The 20,640-nt window shown below is 41.0% G+C and overlaps 1 protein-coding gene across 1 annotated transcript in view; it reads left to right on the top strand.

Annotated features, from left to right (window-relative positions):
- Nucleotides 1-8,093, top strand: part of LOC115130340 (nuclear receptor-binding protein 2-like) — a 60,708-nt gene extending 52,615 nt beyond the window's left edge. The window contains exons 10-17 of the mRNA XM_029661384.2: nt 822-917; nt 1,123-1,255; nt 1,588-1,741; nt 1,931-2,066; nt 3,908-3,961; nt 4,163-4,226; nt 4,321-4,376; nt 4,474-8,093. Coding sequence (XP_029517244.1) covers nt 822-917; nt 1,123-1,255; nt 1,588-1,741; nt 1,931-2,066; nt 3,908-3,961; nt 4,163-4,226; nt 4,321-4,376; nt 4,474-4,560 — 780 coding nt within the window. The 3' untranslated portion in view covers nt 4,561-8,093. The remainder of the gene's footprint in view (nt 1-821; nt 918-1,122; nt 1,256-1,587; nt 1,742-1,930; nt 2,067-3,907; nt 3,962-4,162; nt 4,227-4,320; nt 4,377-4,473) is intronic.
- The last annotated feature ends 12,547 nt before the right edge of the window (nt 8,094-20,640 follow it).

Genomic DNA, 20,640 nt, shown 5'->3' with positions numbered 1-20,640 from the left:
AGCGGGGACTGTGAAGAGACACATGCATACACACACACACAATAACATACGCACTATACACACACATGAATTTTGTGTTGTAGATATGTGGTAGTAGAGTAGTGGCCTGAGGGCACACAATTAATGTGTTGTGAAATCTGTTGTGAATGTATTGTAATGTTCTATAAATTGTATAACTGTCTTAATTTTGCTGGACCCCAGGAAGACTAGCTGCTGCCTTAACAGCAGCTAATGGGGATGCATAATAAATACTAATATCATAATGTTTCTATACACCTGCCTAAAATGAATAATGAATTTATTGTGATGGTGTATATTAAATTGATTTATTCTACTTTTTAAAATATCGATGTTCCAAAGGCGCACATCGGCAGCTTGTATGTGGGGAGGGCAGGAGATGCGTAACGTGTTTAAGTTCATTAACGGCCAATTACCATGAGCCCGGCAGTCTTTTGCGTGACAATAACCAGCTGACATTTCATGACCGCCACAGCCCTAATTGCATTGTCCTCTTTGTATCAAATCAAATCAAAATATATTTGTCACATGCGCCAAATACAACAGGTGTAGTAGACCTTACAGTGAAATGCTTACTTACAAGCCCTTAACCAACAATGCAGTTTTAAGAAAAATAAGAGTTAAGAAAAGTATTTCCTAAATAAACTCAAGTAAAAAATTGAAGTTGTGTTCACATGTCCTATCTCAGTCTAATAGATGACACAGACTGTATACCAGCACACACCCAGAGGCCCTCACACCAAGGAGACCACATTAATATACCCATGTTCATTTCTTAATGGAATCTCTGTATTTACTTATAGATGGCTGTCCTGGAAATACAGGCTAATGGAGATGCTGTTGTGTCCAAGGAGGCCATCACCAACGCAGGCCAGTCTCTGGAGGATGCCCTCATGAGAGTCAGTCTCACTCATGTTTCCATCCATGGCCCAAACATAGCAAAGCATCAAAATTGGCCAATGTGCAAAAACACATTTGATTAAAACCCACACCGTATGAAATCAACTTTATTGAATGTACATTTTAAAGGATCCCAACACACAAATTAAACCCTAACTAATACACTACATAGCTCTGACCTTTGACCTCCACTCCCTCTTGCAGGAGTTTACTCAGTCGTGTGTGCGTCACGAGGCCAAGCAGCGTCCCACAGCCCACGACCTGCTCTTCCACCGCGTGCTGTTTGAGGTTCACTCCCTCAAGCTACTGGCTGCCCACTGCCTCATCAGCAACCAGTGTGAGTGTCTCCATCTCTGAAGCCCCCCATGCACATGGCATGCAATCTGTGGATTGACAACTGCCAATTTTTTGACAGGGAGTGGCATGATGGCACAAACAAAATGCAAACCAGGCTAGCCATTTGTGTGGGAGAGAGAAAATGTTTCCACATCTTATTCCCTTTTTGTTATGGGACAGCTGAAAAATACTGAAATCCTTCATTGGATTTTGTGGGATTTCTTTGAACGTCTGTTGTTACAATGGAAGTGGAAACGTTTTTTGATTTGATTTGCTATATGCCAAACTGGTGTGGCATCCATGTAACACTCCCTTACCCATCTCTCTTTGCAGACCTGCTGCCAGAGAACTGTGTGGAGGAGAAGACCAAGTCCTTTGACCCCAACGGTCTCATGGCAGAAATCAAACATGGCAACCGGCCTGGCGTTCAGCTCAAGTATTCCCATGTGTCTCCTTTGGAGCTGGACAAGTTCCTGGAGGACGTCAAGTAAGGGCTAATTCCATTCACCCATTGGGCTCTGGTCAAAAGTAGTGCACTATTATAGCGAATATGGTGCAATTTAGGATGCAGCCTTAAAGAGCTGCCTTGGTCATTGCCTCTTATGGGCTTTGTGTAGGGTGTCATTAAGAAATGGCCTTGTAGCCCCTGAAATCATTCTGACTCATCCCTCTTTAGGAATGGGATATACCCCCTCATGAACTTTGCGTCGTCGCGGCCCCACCCCGTCCCCCGTGCCCTATCCCTGTCCCACGAACAGGTGGAGACGGCGAAGTCCCCCACCCCTGAGCCCCAAGAGACAGAGAGCAGAAAGGTGTGTGTCTGTCTGTCTGTCTTTCTATTTGTTTGTGTGTGTTAAGCCCTATTTGGACAGGTCGGGTAACGTAATTATGTAATTTCCGTAATAATTACAAAAAAGGTGTTGCTCATGATTTGAGCAAGAAAGAAATGTGATTCAATAAATTGAACGAAGTGCTGCGCATAGCCTGTATATGAAGGCCCTATGTATCAACTTTCACAGTGAATGCTTTTATTTATATGTTTTGTGCGTATTAATTTAATATTGCCGATGTAAAAAAATAAAATAAAAAATAATGTAACCCTTGCTGTTAATAGATGGCAAAGCAGCATACAGCTTACCCAAACTTTTGGAAATGATAAGTTCACTTTCTCATTCAACGCCTTAAAACGCATCTCAAGTGCAATTCCACCGTTTAGCTCACGTCTGAAGGATGGGGGGCATTTAGGACGTCTATTGTGGAATTAATTTATGATCACACTTCCTCAATTCAAATATTACGCCGACATGATATCAAAGATGGTTTGGTATGGTTTGAGTTGTCAGTGTAGACCTGTTATCGCCTGGACTTGTTGAAATATTATCACGCCTAGAAAAAAATAACGAATTACAGGGGGCATGTTTGGAAAAAACGAATCCTGTCTGAATCGTACTCTGGAATAACGGATGTTCTGGGGTAATAATTACATAATCAATGTTCTCTAGTAATACTAGTCTCGTGCCAATATACAATTCCGGACAGAATAACCTACTGTTTTTCAGCAAACTCCAAGGTCCTCTCATAATACTAGTTCCGTGCGTATCGACATCTTTGTGTTTACCGAGACATTACAGCGTTTGACAGGTACTGCTGGAAGTTTGAGCAAAAAAACATAGAATTAATGCTTAAACGAAGTGCTGCATATATTTCATATGAATGGCCTGCATTTAGCAACTTTCACGGTGAATTCTTGTGTCTATACATTTTGTGCCATAGAATTAAAGTTGAACATCGCCAAAAGTGTCAGTTTAAGTAGGCCTAAATGTGGAATAAAAAAAATGTGTGCCTATAATCTTAATTAATTCAACCCTGGCTGTTGATGAATTAGGCAACAGATGACAAAGCAGGGCATTCCCGGATTCCCCACTGAGCTAAACTTTTAGGAAATAGCAAGTTTATCATCCATAAAATCATATCAAGCAAATACTGTCCAGACGCTCAAATTTTTATTAGGAGGGACGTCTACCGTGGATCGCTAAAATAATCATTATAATTACACTTTAAATATTATGAGGACACCTACAGTACCGGTCAAACGTTTGGACACACCTACTCATTCAAGAGTTTTTCTTTATTTTTTACTATGTTCTACATTGTAGAATAATAGGGAAGACATCAGAACTATGAAAGAACACATATGGAATCATGTATTAACTATAAAAGTGTTAAACAAATCTAAATATATTGTATATTTTAGATTATTCAAAGTAGCCACTGTTTGCCTTGATGACAGATTTGCACACTCTTGAAAAACCCTGGCATGAGTGGGTTCGTCAAAAACCTTTGACTGTTACTGTATATATTTGGCAGCTAAGCACAAGTTATGATTGTAGTTTATTATCGTCTAGACATGATGATGAAATATCTTCATGTCTAGAATATAAAAACCTCCACTCCAGGCTTCCATCGAAGACTCAATTGAATAAAAAAGAAAATAAAGAATCCTGTGCAATCTTCCTCTGAAATAATGCACATGCTGAGATAATGATTACATAACCGACGTCTGTAATAATACTAGTCCCGGGCTTTAAAGAGAATAGTGCATGTTAAAGTACGCTGATCACTAACTGATGGTTGGTCTGATGGTGTGCTGCAGGTGATTCAGATGCACTGTAACTTGGAGTCAAATGAAGAAGGGACCAAAACTCATGTGAGTTTGACTATAGTCTTCTTTTAAATAATGGTGTCAATGTGTACAACCCCCCATGTCACGTGGCCTTTTGGAGTTACTATAACATGACATGACATAACATCACTATTTTTAAAAATCCATTCTGATCCTCATTGCATTTGGGGGATAAGCATATTCTGTGTTGACAAAATATATTCCTCTATCCTGTCCTCTCCTTAGCTCTCTCTGTTTCTTAAGATGGACGACAAGCTCCATCGACAACTTAGCTGTGACATCCTTCCGAGTGAGTTCTAATGGACACTTTCATATCCATTATTATGTTTTGTTTTTTTACATATCGTGGTATGAGGCTGAACTATTTTGTATGAATCTTTCAGCTGACAGCTCCAAAGACCTTGCCAATGAACTTGTTCATTACGCCTTCATAAGTGAGGTAGGTATCCTTGTTGCCTAATGTTATTGCAAACGGCCATAGTCATTTGCAATAACCTGTAATGATCTAACCTCAAACCCTGTGTAACCCCATGCAGGAGGACTGTGGGAAGCTGGCAGGGTTCCTTGAGGACGCGCTCACCAGACACAAGGGCAAAGCGCTGGCCTCTGGGATCACACAGTGAGAAGGGGCCTCTCCGGAAGCTGGCCCACAGAGAGGGGGCCTCGAGCATTGACCACTCAAACAGAGCAAGACAGGGGCTAGAAGGCAGGATGACTCAGCCAGGATCAGAGGGACTGGCTCCAGTGAGGGTTTGAAGGATTGAGCCTGATGAGTGGTGATTGGGACTGGGCCTGATGATTGGTGGATCATCCCAATAGAGGGCTAGGATAGGCCAGGACTGAGAGGGACTGAAAGCATCTCCGGTTGGATGACTCAGAGGCATCATGGCTTGTTAAATCCATTTGAATTCAATCACTTTTTGACAACACCCCTTTTGATTTGAACAAAATCTGCCATACATATTTGCCCATTGTAGAAGTGCTCCGAAAGTGACATTCAAGTGATAAAAGTGCTCAAAGTTGACTGATTTTGCAAACTCCACCATACCATGAGACATCCATGTCTTCATCACTGGAAAATATAATCAGTTGAGATTTATATAATTTAAATGCATACAAACAGGGTTGTCAAATATTTTATAATTTCTGGCAAAAATATAAAAACATTATACAAATGTTTTATTTTTTACCTTATACGTCAATGATCTTTTCACATATGTTGTAACTTAGACCCTATTTTACATCATCTAAGGTTTTGTGTTATGCCCGCCATTGGTTGAGACACAACATGCTCTTGAATAAATCAAAATCATATACACATATTTAGCAGATGTTATTGCGGGTTTAGTGAAATGCTTGTGTTCAGTAGTCCAACAGTGCAGTAGTATCTAACAATTCACAACAATGCACACAAATCTAAAAGTAAAATAATGGAATTAAGTAATATAAATATTAGGATAAGCAATGTCAGAGGGACATTAACTAAAATGCAGTAGAATGGAATATATACATATGTAAACATGATTAAAGTGACTAGTGTGCCATTATTAAAGTGACCAGTGATTCCATGTCTATGTACATAGGGCAGCAGCCTCTAATGTACAGGGTGAGTGTCATGTTTTGGCAGAAAAATGTACTAAAATGGGAATAAAATGAAAATGTCAACTTTCAAATGGTACCACAAAGATCATCAGAGAATGTTAACTTGAATGGGAATATTTGTTGTTTTAAATCTTTCTGAAAATCTGTTCTTTCTGACCACTTCTTCCATGGGCAAACTTGTATGGAAAGTTTTGTTTAAATCAAGAGATGCTGTCAAAAAGTGATTGAATTCAAATGGTTTTACCCGGCTGGGTTCAGCTATCCCACAATGCAGTGGAAGAAGTCCCCTGCCTAAAAGGGCTGTAATGCATTAAGATGTAATCATCCATAATGCCACTACTATACTGTACTGCCAGTAGAGATGTTTCCAATGATGAATGGATGTAGTGCATTCAAGACAAACCAATAAAACAGCTATGTTTTTATGTTATTTTACAGTCTTCTAATTAATAGTTGATAACTCCAGAAATGTACATTTGGAAGTTGATTTTGGAAAATAATCTATAAAACGTTTTTTTTTTTTAAATAAATAGTTTTATAAGCCCAAGCAATACCTACCATAGAAATGTCTAGCTCTTAGAGAGCAAACTTGATGACAAAGATGAGAACCGTCCAACATGCATGGTTAACATGCTAACACTTAAGTTAACTTCATTCTTTTTGCTTAGTTCTATGAACAATATTAGCGTTGCACAGACCTTTTTCTGTTGACGTTTTAATGGTGTATAATGGTCTTCAAAACACACTCGCAGCGCATTCTAACAGTGCTTTGCTAGCCTGAATGAATCTCCGTGCATTAGTAGTAACGAGCAATGAGATGATGCCTCTCTTTTAGCCTGTAGTGCTCTTAAGGGTTTTCCCTGTGAAAGTGTTCTGTAAGCCAAAGACTTGCAAAGTGCCTGTGATGGCAACCCACTATGTACAAAACCCATAATACAAAACACACAGCAACATAACGCAACTTCAGAAATGACAAAAACTCCTGACAGTCAACGATTCAGTCTATTGGGTTGGTGTCAACAGAATGCTATACTTTTCATTTATTCTGAAAACCAGCTTGTGAATGTGTTGAGGGGCCACAGCTTGTACCCTAGGAATGTCTAAATCCATTCTAGAAAATGGATCAGCTAAACACATAGAATATAGTCCACGCCGATTGAGCCATTTGAGAACGCGATTTTGAATGGAGGGTTTTGTTGAATAGTGAAGGGTTTCAAATAAATAAAGCCCAGAATATATTTTTTTGAAAGCAATTAATTACTGTTCCACTGAACGATATAACTACTACAGTACACAACACACAAAAAAGCATTATATACTTCTGGAGGTTGAAGCTGAATTCTGCGTAAGTGTCCACAGATGTCCGATGCATTCTAAAGCAAGCAAAAGTCAATAATAGATCTATCGCAGTGGGATTTAGTAATTTATTGATTGCTTTAAAGTAAAAAATATATATATTATAAACAACTTTTCTTAATCTTGAACAGTATACACTGAGTGTACAAAACAATAGGAGCACCTTCCTAATATTGAGTTGCCCCAGGGATGCTGGCCCATGTTGACTCCAAAGCTTCCCAGAGTTGTGTCAAGTTGGCTGGATCTCCCTGGGGTGGTGGACCATTCTTGATACACATGGGAAGCTGTTGAGTGTAAAAAACGCAGCAGTGTTGCAGTTCTTAACACACTTAAACCAGTGCACCTGGCACATACTACCATACCCCCGTTCAAAGGCACTTAAATCTTTTCTCTTGCCCATTCACCCTCTGAATGGCAGGCCCACATACACAATCCATGTCTCAGTTGTCTCAAGGTTTAAAAATCCTTCTTTAACCTGTCCCCTCCCCTTTATCTACACTGATTGAAGTGGATTTAACAGGTGACATCAATAAAGGATCATAACTTCCATCTGGATTCACCTGGTCAGTCTCTCATGGTGTTCCTATTGTTTTGTACACTCAGTGTATATTATTCAGTATCTGCATCTGTTAACAATATGACGTTTTAGTTCTTATGCTATCTGTAAATCTCTGGTCCTATTACAATTACACTCCTGTATAGATGTTGCATAATATGCTCATTGCTCTTAAAATGTCAAGCCTTTTATCAGCTAATCTCTTGGGGAAAGCGCTTCTCCCAGTCATTTATCTGTAGGATATGGTGTACATAAATATGGTGTCTGTTCAAAGGTGTTTCCCTTGAACAGAAGTATGAATGCTCGGAGTGGTGCTACTGTTGTCTAGTAGTCTGCAATGCATGTCTTAATAATAGCTCCAAACTGTTCAGACACTTCTTTTCCAAGATTGCCTTAGTCATTGACGGAGCTCCATTGACTGACTCCGGGGGGGGGGGGGCTGATCAAGAAAAATGAATATTCAGACTAAGCAAAGCCCATTCATCCATTAGTCTTTTTCTGTAGCGATCACTTCTTTCTCCCGAGTCTGGGTTCTGTTGTTTGTCGGCTCTGTATTGTACTGGACGTGTTCTACTCATCCTTCTGTAAAATATTGTTCTGCAATGAATGACAATAAAACAATGTGATGTCACATCATGGTGAGACTGGGTTTACAGAGGTTTTTTTTATGTTATTGAATCTTGGGGTCCTGACTTATTAAAACACTTTCACTTAAAGTTAGAATCCTTGTTGCTCAATTTTTGGACTTATAAATTAATGATATATACACATTGATTCTTGAAGAATATAACTTAAATGCCGTGTGAGCTTAGTTTAACTGTCGTACCCCATCAGAACCCAAAATACAAGCGTATTTTACTCCAATATTAATAAACAATGTAAATGTAAACAAATACTGTAAAGCCTCAAAACATGCTTAAACCCATAGCCATATATATTTGGCTCCTGTTAAAACGTTTTTTATATCATGGATGGTCAGACCGAGGCATCTATACCTCTAAGTCTATGAATTTGAGAGTTAGCATTTCTTCAGGCCCATCCCTCAGCTTTTTAGCAAAACTGAGGTGGGGTCAATGCTTTGTTATTGTTTCAACTACGGATTCAAGCTTTAATCTGTCTTGAATATGACAACAACAACAAATCAGCAGCACTACACTGTGTAATTCAAAGCACCTGGCTACTTTTGTCAAAGAAAATGGGCAAAAAAACATTAAACAAAACCTAGCTACCCTGAACTGTGCATGAACATCATCGGCCCGGTTTCCCAAAAGCATCTTAAGGCTAAACCCTCTGACAGACAGCGCCTGTGGACAGGGTGGGATGGTCAGTGGTGCTCAGTGGAAGCTGCTCAACCAGCCGAGGCAGAGAAAATAGGATTCTGCTCTATTTTTCAAGCCCATTGTTGACCAATCATATTAGAAAACGTAGCCTGCATGGTGAGACATCAGAACGTACGTCTAACAGCAGGACCAGCTAACTTGCCCACTAGCCTAGGAACTTATGCCACGTTCAAGTACTAGTCAAAACTAGAAAACTGACATTTCATATGCCTAGTGGCAGTGATGGAAAAAAGTACCCAAATGTCATACTTGAGTAAAAGTCTAGATACCTTAATAGAAAGTTTCTCAAGTAAAAGTGAAAGTCACCCAGGACAATACTACTTCAGTAAAAGTCTAAAAGTATTTGCTTCTAAATATACTTATCAAAAGTAAATGTAATTGCTAAAATATACTTAAGTATCAAAAGTAGAAATCATTTCAAATTCCAAAGCAGACAGCACCATTTTCTTGTTTTGAATATGTATGGATAGCCATTCAAATGTGTCAGAAGCCATTTTTTCCCATTACTCACAGCCGAAGACATAACATTTTTATATACAGTGCCTTCGGAAAGTATTTAGACCCCTTGGCTTTTTCCACATTTTGTTAGGTTATTCAGACCCTTTACTCAGTACTTTGTTGAATTATAGCCTCAAACCTTCTTGGGTATGACGTTACAAGCTTTGCAGTTTCTCCCATTCTTCTCTGCAGATTCTCTCAAGCTCTGTCAGGTTGGATGGGGAGTGTTGCTGCACAGCTATTTTCAGAGATGTTCAATCAGGTTCAAGTCCGGGCTCTGGCTGGGCCACTCAAGGACATTCAGAGACTTGTTCCGAAGCCACTCCTACGTTGTCTTGGCTGTGTGCTTAGGGTCGTTGTCCTGTTGGAAGGTGAACCTTGGCCCCAGTCTGAGGTCCTGAGCGCTCTGGAGCAGGTTTTCAACAAGGATCTCTCTGTACTTTGCTCCATTCATCTTTGCCTCGATTGTGACTAGTCTCGCAGTCCCTGCCGCTGAAAAACACCCCCATTTCTACGTCTTGGTGGTTCCAAACTTCCATTTAAGAATGGAGGCCACTGTGTTCTTGGGGAACTTCAATGCTGCATAAATGTTTTGGTACCCTTCCCTTTATTTCACCTTTATTTAACCAGGTAGGCTAGTTGAGAACAAGTTCGCATTTACAACTGCGACCTGGCCAAGATAAAGCATAGCAGTGTGAACAGACAACCACACAGAGTTACACATGGAGTAAACAATAAACAAGTCAATAACACAGAAAAAAAGAGTCTATATACATTGTGTGCAAAAGGCATGAAGAGGTAGGTGAATAATTACAATTTTGCAGATTAACACTGGAGTGATAAATGATCAGATGGTCATGTGCAGGTAGAGATACTGGTGTGCAAAAGAGCAGAAAAGTAAATAAATAAAAACAGTATGGGGATGAGGTAGATTGGGTGGGCTACCCATTGGGTGGGCTATATACCGATGGACTATGTACAGCTGCAGCGATCGGTTAGCTGCTCAGATAGAAGTTGTTTAAAGTTGGTGAGGGAGATAAAAGTCTCCAACTTCAGCAATTTTTGCAATTCGTTCCAGTCACAGGCAGCAGAGAACTGGAAGGAAAGGCGGCCAAATGAGGTGTTGGCTTTAGGGATGATCAGTGAGATACACCTGCTGGAGCGCGTGCTACGGGTGGGTGTTGCAATCGTGACCAGTGAACTGAGATAAGGCGGAGCTTTACCTAGCATGGACTTGTAGATGACCTGGAGCCTGTGGGTCTGGCGACGAATATGTAACGAGGGCCAGCTGACTAGAGCATACAGGTCGCAGTGGTGGGTGGTATAAGGTGCTTTAGTAACAAAACGGATGGCACTGTGATAAACGGCATCCAGTTTGCTGAGTAGAGTATTGGAAGCTATTTTGTAGAGGACATCGCCGAAGTCGAGGATCGGTAGGATAGTCAGTTTTACTAGGGTAAGTTTGGCGGCGTGAGTGAAGTAGGCTTTGTTGCGGAATAGAAAGCCGACTCTAGATTTGATTTTAGATTGGAGATGTTTGATATGAGTCTGGAAGAAGAGTTTACAGTCTAGCCAGACACCTAGGTACTTATAGATGTCCACATATTCTAGGTCGGAACTATCCAGGGTGGTGATGCTAGTCGGGCGTGCGGGTGCAGGCAGCAAACGGTTGAAAAGCATGCATTTGGTTTTACTAGCGTTTAAGAACAGTTGGAGGCCACGGAAGGAGTGTTGTATGGCTTTGAAGCTTGTTTGGAGGTTAGATAGCACAGTGTCCAAGGAAGGGCCAGAAGTATACGGAATGGTGTCGTCTGCGTAGAGGTGGATCAGTGAATCGCCCGCAGCAAGAGCAACATCATTGATATATACAGAGAAAAGAGTTGGCCCGAGAATTTAACCCTGTGGCACCCCCATAGAGACTGCCAGAGGACCGGACAACGCCCTCCAATTTGACACACTGAACTCTGTCTGCAAAGTAGTCAAGGCACCAGGCAAGGCAGTCTTTAGAAAAACCGAGGCTACTGAGTCTGCCGATAAGAATATGGTGATTGACAGAGTCGAAAGCCTTGGCCAGGTCGATGAAGACGGCTGCACAGTACTGTCTTTTATCGATGGCGGTTATGATATCGTTTAGTACCTTGTGCGTGGCTGAGGTGCACCCGTGACCGGCTCGGAAACCAGATTGCACAGCGGAGAAGGTACGGTGGGATTCGAGATGGTCAGTGATCTGTTTGTTGACTTGGCTTTCGAAGACCTTAGGCAGGGCAGGATGGATATAGGTCTGTAACAGTTTGGGTCCAGGGTGTCTCCCCCTTTGAAGAGGGGGATGACTGCGGCAGCTTTTCCAATCCTTGGGGATCTCGGACGATATGAAAGAGAGGTTGAACAGGCTGGTGATAGGGGTTGCGACAATGGCGGCGGATAGTTTCAGAAATAGAGGGTCCAGATTGTCAAGCCCAGCTGATTTGTACGGGTCCAGGTTTTGGAGCTCTTTCAGAACGTCTGCTATCTGGATTTGGGTAAAGGAGAACCTGGAGAGGCTTGGGCGAGGAGCTGCGGGGGGGGCAGAGCTGTTGGCCGAGGTTGGAGTAGCCAGGCGGAAGGCATGGCCAGCCGTTGAGAAATGCTTATTGAAGTTTTCGATAATCATGGATTTATCAGTGGTGACCGTGTTACCTAGCCTCAGTGCAGTGGGCAGCTGGGAGGAGGTGCTCTTGTTCTCCATGGACTTCACAGTGTCCCAGAACTTTTTGGAGTTGGAGCTACATGATGCAAACTTCTGCCTGAAGAAGCTGGCCTTAGCTTTCCTGACTGACTGCGTGTATTGGTTCCTGACTTCCCTGAACAGTTGCATATCACGGGGACTATTCGATGCTATTGTAGTCCGCCACAGGATGTTTTTGTGCTGGTCGAGGGCAGTCAGGTCTGGAGTGAACCAAGGGCTGTATCTGTTCTTAGTTCTGCATTTTTTGAACGGAGCATGCTTATCTAAAATGGAGAGGAAGTTACTTTTAAAGAATGACCAGGCATCCTCAACTGACGGGATGAGGTCAATGTCCTTCCAGGATACCCGGGCCAGGTCGATTAGGGGCTCCATTGTAAACTATAACAATGATAACTAACCTGAACAACAGTATACAAGGCATATTGACATTTGAGAGAGACATACAGCGAGGCATAAAGTAATCGCAGGTGTTGATTGGGAGAGCTAGCTAAAACAACAAGTGAGACTACAACAGGTGAGACTACAACAGCTAATCAGCTAACACAACAACAGCAGGTAAAATGGCGATGACTAGGCAGAGAGGGTCTGATTAACTACTAACAGAGCCTGAGTTCGTGGCTGGGGCCGACAGATAAAAAATAAATAAACAGAGTGGAGTACCGTGATTAATGGACAGTCCAGCAGGCATCAGCTATGTAGCCAAGTGATCATAGTGTCCAGGGGGCAGCAGTAGATGGAACAGGGAACCCGCCACTACGCTAGCAGGCGACAAGGCGTTTAAAATTAGTAGCCCTCCGACGGAGGCCGGTTGAAGGCACAGCGGATGGAGTATTCGTCGGCAGACCAGTCGTGGTGGTGCGGCGGGGCGCTGTGTCGACAGAGAATCCAAGCCAGATGGCGAAAGAGGTATTGTATAATTTAGTTTGCTGGCCGGGAGATGCGCCTGGCTGATAGAGGAAAATATGGTTGAAATGACTAATTATGTATACATTCCAATCAGAAACTGACTAGTCCAAATGCTATAATGTACGGTACATGTGAGTTATCCCTCTTGCTCCCTTTCCCAATTGTATATAATGTAGTCAGGAGTTAGTAACAATAATAGGTCTGTTCCTTAGTTCATTCAGTTGTACAAATCTCCAGGTGGTGGGAACGGGCCATCTCCAAATGGTCGGGAATGTTGATTTATGCTGACTGGCCTTGACTTCGTGCTGATAACGCGGAGGCTTGAAAGTTAAAGGGGCCCTCTGTTTGTGAAACGGAACGTTTGGAAAACGCTGACGTCATTTTCAGTTTATAACCTGTGGAAATGTGTGTAAGCATTCAGTACTCTCTGGAATTAAACGCTCTTACCTGGCTTTTAAGACTGGTCTCAATCTATTTCATGCATAATTAATGAACTTACAATTCATTAATGAATTTAGAAATGAGTGCTAATTGGTTTTGGGAATTAAAGCATAGAGGAATCTAAAATTCCTCTATCAATTTGGTCCTTCGAAGAGCCGGATCTAAAATATCCCTCTCTGTGCCTGTAGGTAGTACGCTGGAAAATCGTGCACGGACGAGTTTTGACTCGTTTTACTAAAGACCTGACCTCTGAATTGAGGTAAAAATTGAAACAGGCCTGTGTATTATCACAGAGGACAATGCTTATCCCAGTCGGCAGCAGGTAAAGTAGCCTTTATTCTCGAATTTGGGAGGGATTATTTAGGATATTTATTGATTAAAATGTTATGAAGGAGTTGAATTTGATCAATAATAGGTGCTTGAATATTCCGAACAAATAAAATGGGTTTCTACCGGGGGTATTAACCAGGATATCGATAAAATGGAAGCAGGTCCGAAATTGACCTGAGGTAAGGTGCGCTACCAACAAATAAACTAGAGCTTAATACGGCCTGGTTTTGCAAGCCAAGGATTATTAAGGAGTGATATAGTACGCATTGGAGAATTAGGACGCTTGTTCCGTACAAATAGGATGGCCAATACTTCAATAAACATACCTAAATAAAGTTTTTACCTAATAGTCTATCTGTATATGGGAAACTGACTGTGGAAAGTAGCAGATAGATATGTTAAAACAGGTGAGGATAAATTAGGCTTGGTGAGAAGGCAGGGTAATTCTAGGCGAACAGAATAAATGAACCTGTACAATGCTGAAAGAAATTAATATCAAATGATACGTGATTAGTCTATAGTAGTGAGATTTGAGACATTTTACGTTGAAAGTCCCAAAAGGAATATCCTACGGGTGAAATTTGAATGTCCGATCAAAAGTCTTCTATAGACGTGGTTCACAGGAGAGGTCAACTTAGTCTAGAGAAGTGAGATTTGAGACATTTAACGTTGTCCCAGAAGGAATATCCTATGGGGGAAATGATGTCCGATCAAAAGTCTTCTATGGACGCGGTTCACAGGATGGAAAATACATACTGATTATTTTTAAAGGGACACACACGTAGTCAGACAGAATAGTAACTAGAAGTAACTAAGTAACGGTAAATTACAAATTTATAGAACTGCACGCACATAGAATTTAAAATTATATAGAAGGGCATAGATAAGTGTTTAAAGACCATAGCTACTAGTAACGGTAAGGATTAAGAATGGGGAGAAATGCCTCGAAAGAAGCCCCAGAACTGACGGGAGATCGAGCGATGTATGTATGGGGGGTCTTTCCCGGTTTTTAGTAGTCAGTGTTCTTGATAGTGAAAAGTGATCGTGTGGGTGAGTTAAATGTCAGATTGAACAATGTATCCAGCGGAAAGACGGAACAAGTGACCCCATAGATATATAGATCTTGTAGATTATGGGGAACAACTGAGTTGCTTTTCCGTTGGTCATTTTCAATCAACTCTACAGATTAAGCTATATTTGGGGCGATATTTTAGTTCAAAATCCTATAGGAATAGGGATTACTGTATATTACTGTAGTGATCGCTATATACGGGTGAAAACTAATATCAGATTGAACGACGAGTGGACGGAGACTCTTGAGACTCGGTCTATTTGTCTTCGGTCAACCCTACAAGTAGGCTGATTTGGAGCGACAATCTTAGTAAAAGTCCTAAAAGAACAGTAATGTATTGTATACGGGTGAGACTTAATGTCAGACTTTAGTAGATGAGGATTCCAATAAAAGAGATATGGGCGTTAAAAATTGGGCTATTTTCTGTTGTCTAGATGTCGGAGTAACAAATACAGATAACTGTGAAAATGGGTATATTTGCGGAGAGTCTCAGTCAATTCCATTGTACTGGTAGGGGAGTGGTGAGCGCGGCAGTCGGTTCCCGTTTAACTAAAATTGATTTTAGATCGTAATCGACCTACTTGCATGTTTTGCCTGAAAATACGGTCGCCAGTGTTTGCAAAAGATATAACTGAACGGATATTATGTGTTCCAGATAGAATTGATAAAAGAAGTCATTAAAAATAACGACGAAACAATTTCGATGTAAAACGCTATTTCGCCCAAAATGATCTGGTGGAATAATGTATTGAGATAGGAGTCGTAATTAAATAGATGTATCATAGAAGAGAGAGAGTTACCTAAATTTAAATGGGGGGAACTCAATCTGAATAGGGAATATATATTTTACAAAGGCGGGCAGTGGCTATGGCCAGCAACGGAATTGCTAGACACTCAATGGGCCTATATAGTGCAATGCTTTGGACTATAAATTAGGTAAGAATAGTTGAATCGTAAGAAGTTGTGATTGTTTTTCTGATTATTGATTTTTGGTTAAGGTAACACCAGTGAATTTGAACAAAAAGTAACGTATTCTAAAAATGATCTGATTTCCGTTCTCGTTGCGGGGAACAAATGAAAAGTCTTATCTTAAAGGGACAGTGCACGGTAATCACAGTGGTTTGAGTGTATGACAGTGGAAAAAATATTGTGGGACGACAATTCGAAGAGAGAAAAATAAGTTACATGATACATCAAGAGATTTAAAACGAACGACGTGAAGGGATCATAAGAATTATTGGGTGTCATTGTAGGAGTAAATGTTTGGGTTAAGGTGATTTCCCTGTTCCCAGAGACAAGGCATTTTTAAGGCGAGCACTCACTAATGCTGGTCTGAGTTGTAATTAGACAAGTGAATAACGTATTGGGAATAGAGTTGTAATTAAAATACTAAGTCAAAGACGAGACAGGTATTTAGAGCAAAATGGATTCTAAATGATAACAAAGAGACAATTATGGTTTATGCCCATCGAAAAGCTTTTATAAAATTGGCGAATTTAGAGATGTTGGTTGGGGTGGTAAATTATAATTCAGGATTAGAACAGATGTGATAAATTAGGTTTGGTTAATCGAACAAGAATTATTTACAATCCATTTGAAGTCGCTACGAATTGGCAGGTTGAGCGCTTGATGATGACGTCACTAGCGAGACACTTTTGTCACCAGAGACTGGGAATAACGGAGCAAACTGTATGGCTGTTAGTGTGCGTATCGAGGCTTCGAGTAACCTTTCAGAAGTTGAGATAAAAGTGTTTTGTTTATTTGTTTATTGGTTATAGTCAATTTTGGGTTTGATTTAACTTAGTTGAACAGTGTGTTCTGGCGGGTTTAGGTAGAACTCTTTGTTCGGAACGGATGAAAGTTACCCATAAGTAAGTAAATTAAAGGAGCCATGAGGGAATGAAAATGCATATTTATTAAATATCGGGGATTAAATTACGGATTCCTTACACTGTGAAATGTACGACATTGCGGCAGAGAGAAAAAGTAATGCATTGGATAATAATGTTATCGGGTGAATTGTATCTAAAGGTAGCATGGTCATTTAAGTAAACATATCCGTAGACGATGTTTAAAACTTATGATTATTGATTTGAGTCAAAGGGGAATTATCATTAGGTTTTAGTTATAGTTCACTTATTGAGTTTCTGATTCGAGGTAGCATTAGTGAATGATAGTTAGGGATGTGGTGGCTCACTTTTAGAGGCCTCCTGGGATTATAATTTTGGGGGAGAGTGCAGCTTTAAACGACCAAATTGAAAAAGGTCTGCAAATTATATATATATAAAACAACTGTTAGAACGATTTGTTTTAGTGCAAGGAGATTTTAAAGAGGCACGCTCACATATGGAACCTTATGAGATGTTTTTTTGGGGGGGGGTTTGAATCATACAGGTGACTATTTCTATTGTAAGGATAAAGGGATCTTTATGTCTAATATGGTATGGCCTTTTGACCTTATCATGACTGACTTCTGAGGTCTGATCATCCTCAGGGGAGAGTCATTTGTATAATGAATGGGGTCATATTGAGTTACTTGTTTTAAGGTAAATTCATTAGAAATGAAGCAGTTTTGGTTGAGGGTTTAGAATTACTGTTTGAACCGCAAATGAGAAAGTGGTTCAGGATTCTGTCTTATAACATTAGCTGTGAAGTTTTTTTTTTGGATGGGCTATTAGGGAGTTGGTATTGTAACAGAGAGAAAGTCATATTCATCATTGAGAATAAATAGGGAAGATAACATATTTTGAGCCAACAGGGCAGGGAAGGAATTGAGGTATTTTTATTTGATTTTAACACCCGTGTACAGGAGTGTCAAAGACGGGGGACATTACCTGTGTAATGGGGAGGGTGTCCGTATGGGGATTACATGATAACCAACTTGGGACAGTTCTGGGACTGGAGAAGAGGATATCTTTGTGGCATAGGGAATCCCACAAAGGTGGATAGGTTTCCCATGATATGGGGGAAACCTGGGAGTACTGTTGAACTTTGTAAAGGTGATGAAATCCTACTAACCATCAAAACTATTAAGCTCTCTGATGCAGGCACTTACACCCCCGGACTACAAAGGACCGGGACAGACACGGTGGGTGTGTTTTCTATTAAGGTACTGCCAAAACCGGAGGTCTCACACGAACCAGGGCCGGACACACTCCTCTACCACCCCTGGACCGAACCTGCCACCACTGTGCTAAAAATCCCATTCAGGTAATTAATGTTAGACTATTCAGCTATTGATCAATTAGACACGGAGACAGGTTTTGATGGTAGGGACAATTTGTGGCTGTCTTATACAGAATAGACTTGCTTAGAATATGCTTCTTGCTAGTCAGGGGGGAGTCTGCAAGATGTTCGGTGAACAATGTTGTACGTATATCCCTAATAACACCAGTCCAGATGGTAGTATAGCTAAGGGCCTTAAATGGGCTCGATGCACTATCTGCTGAGATGAGGACCATGGCGGGGGTAGAGGAGTCTGACTGTCCACCTGGTTGGGAGACTGGTTTGGTAAGTATACTGGTATGGTGGTTACTGGATTTCTGACCCTAATTCTTGTATTATTTGTTATTGATGTGATGTGCTGCTTGCATCATACCGTGTTTTAAGAAGTCTGTTACAGATGTGGTGAAGGCTTCAGGCATGATGCCTTTGCTTGATGCTCCAGTTGGAGAGGCTGAGGTGAAGCATGCTTTGAGGGGAGGATAAGACTGACTGAGGATGACCCATGTATGTTTGTTCTCCCTGTCGTGAAGGGTGGCATGGTGCCCACCTGGTGCTGGATAAGAATAGCTGAGAGGACCAGATGGGTTATAAGAATGCTTTGTTCTGCTTTACTCTGTTTTACAGGACCAAAGTTTTATTCCACACTTTGCAACACATTAAATCCATGTTATTGTCAGATAGAATACTGAGGGTCCCCAAGGAGAGGGAGGGCTTGTTAGTGTAGGAAGGATTTTTAATATGGTTCACATTTATTCGATTATAAGTTTTTAAATAGTATTATATTTAACAGGAATATAGGACATCTATGAGGAGTTAGGATTATTGTTAGGATTAAGATAGATTGATTAAGGAATTTGGAGAAATGCCGCTCATAGACATGTTTTTTTTCTAAAAGAGGGTCCATGGGTTTGGATGGAGCCAAACAGTGAGACATATAGTTCAAATTTGGAAAACATGAGAAACATAGCTTTAGGCAGACAGAGGAGCCCTCCCCCGCACTGCAGAGACCTTGAAGGTTGGAGAACAGATAAGCTTTAGAAGGGGGGCCAGGACGAGCAAAGATAACATAGTGGGTAGATAAGTTTCTGAGTGGAGACAAAAGTGAGAATTGGACATGTGGAAAATGAAAGGGACACTCCTAAATGGAATTTCAGACATAAGGATAATTCACTAAATCTTATCTAAGTCATTGTATAAGAATAAGGCAAGGTTGTTACCTGGGCAGAGCCAGGTAACAAAAGGGGGATGGGTAAATAGTGTTCTAGAATAGGATGTGACCTACGGGATAATTAACTAATAAAAAAAAATTGTTTTATTGGTTTGACAAATAAGAAACTGTTTTATTAACCAAACCTGTATGTCCAAGAGTTTATGCACTACAGGTGAACTACAGGTGAAGACACTCAATCCAGTCCCGTGGGCCACCCGGATTCATATCGCACTGCGGGGGGTAAGATACTTATTTCACTGTCAAACAAATAAACAGTGTTCGGGAGAACTGGAATTAACAGAATTCCGGGGGCCATCTCTCGAATGAAGTAACCCTCCCTGTCCTGTCACCCCTGTTTTTGTTCATAGAAGTGAAGATGTATCTGGCTCTTGCTAAGTTATGTGTTTTCGGGGAAAGGGTGGGGTTTCACATGGAAGCTGTTCGTCTGAGCTGTCTTATCGTGGGTGACGTATTCCTGATACAGCACGTCCTACTAGATATGCGGAGAGTGGTAATTTGACCCATGGTTTAGACGGTGAGGATTTTGTTCCAAAATAGAAGAGATATCAGTGCAGGTTCCCATATTGATCGTGGACAGGTCATAGCTCACACTGAAAGGGATGGCTATGTAAACCCATACACTCAATTTGGGACCAGGTGGAGTATAGTAAGGGTTGGCGTTTTGAACTGTGTTCCTGAACAGAGGAAGTATTGTATAAAGGTACGAATAGTTCAGACCAAAGACCTCAAAGAAGTTATAGAGGTGGAGACTGGGTTTGGGGAGTCCAACTTATGGTTGGAATGGATTCAATATACGGCCAGATCAGTGGCTAAAGAAGAATGTTATGCCTGTGCGAACGCTAAACCCCAGTTAACAACTATCCCTTTTCCACTGAACGGAATTAATTCCCCTAAGGGAATGGCATGTATGGTAAAGCTGTTCATGAAAGTAGGAATGCCAAATAATGACAGTTGTATTGATTTGCACTATTTATATCCCCAGGAACCAAGTTGGTACAGAGAATATGACCACTGACGAGACCATGTCTGAATTGGCAGGCTGGTTGAACTCTGGGGACTTCAATAAAATAAAATGGGCCAGTGTCGACATCTGGTGGTTGTGCGGGGGAATGAGTTTGTGCAGTATTGCCGACTGATTGGACTGGTTAGGACACTCATACAACACCAAGACATTAGGTTAGCCAAAACGAGAGAGAGAAGAGATGCTCCATCTAGGTCCTTTGGCGAAAGAGTATATATTGATAACATTGGGGTTCCACGAGGTGTGCCGGATGAGTTCAAGGCAAGAAATCAGATACTAGCAGGATTAGAGTGGTCTACTCTCAATAAGAATGTAGACTGGATTAATTATAGTTACCAGAAGGGTTATTAAAGGGTTTGTAGAACAGACTGAAGCAATCAGCTGGAAGACCTGACAGAAT

Source organism: Oncorhynchus nerka, linkage group LG6, assembly GCF_034236695.1.
Source record: "Oncorhynchus nerka isolate Pitt River linkage group LG6, Oner_Uvic_2.0, whole genome shotgun sequence".
NCBI classification, from domain to species: domain Eukaryota; kingdom Metazoa; phylum Chordata; class Actinopteri; order Salmoniformes; family Salmonidae; genus Oncorhynchus; species Oncorhynchus nerka.
Note: the sequence above shows the minus strand (reverse complement) of the source record. Positions and strands in the feature narration are given on the sequence as shown.